This window comes from Penaeus vannamei, chromosome 11 (genome assembly GCF_042767895.1).
Source record: "Penaeus vannamei isolate JL-2024 chromosome 11, ASM4276789v1, whole genome shotgun sequence".
Lineage (NCBI taxonomy): Eukaryota > Metazoa > Arthropoda > Malacostraca > Decapoda > Penaeidae > Penaeus > Penaeus vannamei.
In genome coordinates, this window is record NC_091559.1 from 32,035,500 (window position 1) to 32,040,499 (window position 5,000).

General features: G+C 24.3%; 1 protein-coding gene across 1 annotated transcript in view; it reads left to right on the forward strand.

Annotated features, from left to right (window-relative positions):
• LOC138863297 (RING finger protein unkempt-like) overlaps window positions 1–5,000 on the forward strand; it is a 15,341-nt gene that overhangs the window by 7,134 nt on the left and 3,207 nt on the right. Inside the window, exons 3-4 of the mRNA XM_070127486.1 lie at window positions 4,344–4,499; window positions 4,732–4,859. Coding sequence (XP_069983587.1) covers window positions 4,344–4,499; window positions 4,732–4,859 — 284 coding nt within the window. The remainder of the gene's footprint in view (window positions 1–4,343; window positions 4,500–4,731; window positions 4,860–5,000) is intronic.

Genomic DNA, 5,000 nt, shown 5'->3' on the forward strand with positions numbered 1-5,000 from the left:
TGCATATATATATATATATATGCATATATATATATATATATATATATATATATATATATATATATATATATATATATATATATATATATATATGCATATATATATAATATATATAATATATATATATATATGCATATATATATATATATATATATATATATATATATATATATATATATTTTTGCATATATATATATATGTAGATATATATATATGTATATATGCATATGTATATGTATATATATATATACATAGATATATGTATATATGTATATATGCATATATATATGCAGATATATATATACATATATATATATATATAAATATATACATATTTATATAAATAAATATACAAATATATATATACATATATATATATACATACATATATATATAGATATATATATATAGATATATATATATAGATATATATAGATATAGATATATATAGATATAGATATATATAGATATAGATATATATAGATATAGATATATATAGATATAGATATATATAGATATAGATATATATAGATATAGATATATAGATATATATATAGATAGATAGATAGATAGATAGATAGATAGATAGATAGATAGATAGATAGATAGATAGATAGATATATATATATATATATATATATATATATATATATATATATATATATATATATATATATATATATATATATATATATATATGCATATATATATATATATATATATATATATATATATATACATATATATATATATATATATATATATATAAATGCATATATATATATATATATATTTATTTATTTATTTATTTATATATATACACATTATGAAGTAACATTCCCTACTCACCCAGATTTAATCTTTCCTGGACATCCCCCCCCCCCCCTGCTGTTTATGTTGATGTTATCATTGTTATTAGCATTGTTTGGGTGTTGTTAAGCTTTTACAATTTTATCAGTTAAACTTATAGCAATAAGAGATTTTTTAAAAGTTTGCTAAGAATGAAGTATAAAAGGATGAGGAGGTGAGATGTGTAGGATTAGGAATCAAATCCTGGGTGGCCTGTTTGCGTTAAACATGATTAATTAATTGGATTCACAGTGAGTGTGACATGTATTGGTGTGTTATTATGGCTATTGGAGTTATTGTTATTTTTGTTGTATTTCTTTATCTATCACTGTCATTATTAATGTTATTCTGGTCATTAGTATTTTAGTAGTAGTAGGAGTTAGTAGGAGTACCACTAGGTAGTACATGTATCTTTTTATTGTTGTTTTTATCATCACCATTTATTATTACTAGCTTTATGTTACCATCACTGTTTTCCCTGATAACAATCATCAGGTGTAATCAATATTAAAACCATATTCTGTAATTGTTATTGTTTTCATTTTCACTGTTATTCATGAAACTTTTATATCTTCAGTAATACATTATTTAATTAAGTCATTATAAATGTAGTAATTGATTACATTTGGTTTTGTGAATTCCATTGTGTTGTGGTGTGGTTAGTATGATCGTCATTGTGCGAATGATTAGTACCATTATTGGATTTTTTATTGTTTTGCTCACTTTATAACAATTTTGCTACGATGGTTTTTATTTTCTTATGTATACTCTAGTATTGTTAGGTTTGTATATTTCTAATTATTTATTAATTTATTTGTATCATTTATGATTATGTATTATTATTGATTTGATATTTTACACTCATTATCTCATATTCTTATTTACATATTCTTATTAATATTGTTATTATTATTATTATTTTTATTATTATTATTATTATGAGTGCATCTAATATTGTGTTATTATTATTATCATTGTTGTTATTATTATTATTATTATTATTATTATTATTATTATTATTATTATTATTATTATTATTATTATTGTTATTATTATTATTGTTGTTGTTGTTGATGTTGTTGTTGTTATTATTATTATTGTTGTTGTTATTATTATAATTTTATTTGTTTTTTATTATTATTTTTTCTATTATCATCATTATTGTTCTTGTTCTTGTTTTTGATCATGTCAATTTCTAATATTACTGTTAATTTTGATAGTCATTATTGCTATTATTATTACTATTATTTTTTTTATTACTATTGTTATTATTATTTATTTTTTTTCATTATTATTATTTTCATCACTATTTGCCATACTGTCATTGTTGTTAATAATATATATTTCACTTGTGATATTATTATTATTTTTTTTTGATTATTATTATTATTAATTTTTTATTATTATTATTATTATTATTATTATTATTATTATTATTATTATTATTAATTTTTTATTATTATTTGTTGTTGTTGTTGTTTTTATTATCAGCACAAGCATTATTATTATTATTGTTAATATTATTATCATTATTATTGATATTGTTGTTTTTGTTGTTATTGTTATTGTTATTGTCATCATCATTATCATTGCTATTATTGTTATTATTGTTATTGCTATTGCTACTACTGCTATTCTTAATATCATTGTCCTTTATTAATATTAATGTTATTGGTGTTATATTATTATTAGTTATAGTGTTATCATCATTAATCATCATCATCATCATCATCTTTATTGCTATTAGTGTTTAATCTATTTTTATATTACTGTCTTTATTGCTATTATACTTTGATCATAGTTGGTATATATGAGATTTTTTCCCTGCAATTTCTCTGTTAAGTATGGTCGAAAGAAATAGTATGCCAATATACATTTTGGATTTAGAGCTTATTTCATTTTTAGATTAACTTCAGATATTTGAGTCCCTAACTTAGAGTGTTTGCTTTATACACATTTGTAATTTACCAAATCTCCCTGAAGCTTCAGAATTTAGAGTAGGTACCCAATTAGGTGTCATTTTCTTGTTTCCTAGTCTTACTAAATTACTATATTCATGTGTGAAATGCAGAGCAAGGAGTCAAACATTTTCAACGGAATAGATGCCCATATTCCCAATGTCAATAGAGGAGGCATTAGATCTAAAATCCCTCTGGGTTAGGACTCTTTAGCATCTCCTTGAAAAAAGATACATATGTCTTGGCTAAGGCCCTTGAAAAAAGATACATATGTCTTGGCTAAGGCCCTTGAAAAAAGATACATAAGTCTTAGCGAAGGCTGTATAATTCAAGTCCAATAAGTATGTGCCCCTATCTTATCTTAATTGTTTGTTTCTAACCAATTTTGATGCATGTTTCTAACAGTACTCCCTGGATTCTAGTCATCCTGCAAACAGAAATAAGATATATGTGTAGAGTGTGAAATAATGATGCATAAACCAAACTTGGAAATCCTTAACTTTTTGTAAGCAAACAGTTTTTTCCAACTTTTTCTGTTTTGCTTTGATTATTTCGGTAATCTCTTGGAAGAGGTTTGTGAGGATTTGTAGGCATTTAGTGTAATGGTTAAAGATCAAAAGGGAACCAAGTAAAGAATTTAATAAAAGATGTTGCTTCCTTTTATGGAGACACTTTTAAATGCCAAATGGCTGCTTTTTGGACCCTTTACCGTATCATTATTATCACTTCCTTTTTTTCCCTCTTCTTGTTCTTCATTTTCTTCTTTAGAACCACAAACATTGATGTTATTGTTTTTGTTACCACTACTATTACTGTTACTATTGTTGGCATTATCACTATCACTGTTATTGTGATTGGTCTTATCAATTTTATTGTTATTGTCATTATTAATATTAATATTAATATATATATATATATATATATATATATATATATATATATATTATATATATATATACATATATATATATATTTTTTTTTTTTTTAATTTTTATTGTTGTTATTCTTAATTTTTTATTTACTGTTTTATAGCTCATTTTTAGTTATTATTATCATCATCATTGGTAATCATTGATATTTTTCAGGTTTATTGTTTACCTTTTTCTTGTTTTCTTATACATATTACTGTAATAAATGTAGTATCTCTGATATATTGTCAATAAAAGAAAATATTTTATCGTCTAATTTATTTCTTCAGAGGTGAGGAGAGGAAACAAGTTTTGGTATCTTTATTATTGTTGTTATTATTATTATTGCTTTTTATTATCATTACTATTATTATTATCCTTGTTATTATCTAATGATGATAATGATAATAATAATGATTATAATAGATTTTTTTTTTTTTTTCTTTATCATTTATAATTTTAAAATAGCATTATTTTTCAAGCTTATTCTTGGAAAATGTATTGGAGATGATCATCAGATGTGAATCATCAATGTAGTTATTAATTAGCAAACAGCCAATGATGTGATTTTTGAGAGGAATTACAGGAAACTGAGCCATTGTAACTTTGTTCTTTTCTGTACCCACAGGTGCCCTTATTTACACAGGACGGCAGGGGATACGGAAAGAAGATATCACCTAAGATATTATAAGACTGGGATGTGCGTTCATGACACTGACACGCGGGGGATGTGTGTTAAAAATGGCCCCCACTGTGCTTTTGCTCATGGAGTGGAGGATGTTAGGTAAGGATTTTCTTTATCTTTTTCTTTCTTTTATTTCTTGCCTTATACTCACTTTCTCTCTTTCTTTTTTTTTTTTTCTTTTTCTTTTTCATCTTTTTTTTTTTTTTTCTTCTTTCTCATTCTTTCACCTTTTTTCTCTCCCTCTCCCTATTCTTCTCCCTCTCCCCTGCCTTTCCTTCCAATTCATCCCTCTGTACAACCAGACCAATATCTCCGTGGCTTCCTCTTGCAGACCGCCCGTGTATGACATCCGAGAGCTGCAGGTGTTAGAGATGATGGACCAGGAGGGAGTCAATGGCACTGGCCCAAACAATTTAGACAAGGAGAGAAATATGGTTAATGATGATCCAAAATGGCAAGGTGAGGTAGATCTTGGGGATGGTTGAGTGTACATATTGAGTGTGTGGGTGAGTGAGTGAGAGAGAGAGACAGACAATGCATCATTTGTGAATTTTGAGTTATTGATTGGGAGCATTTAGTTTGTTACAGTAAGTATTTTGT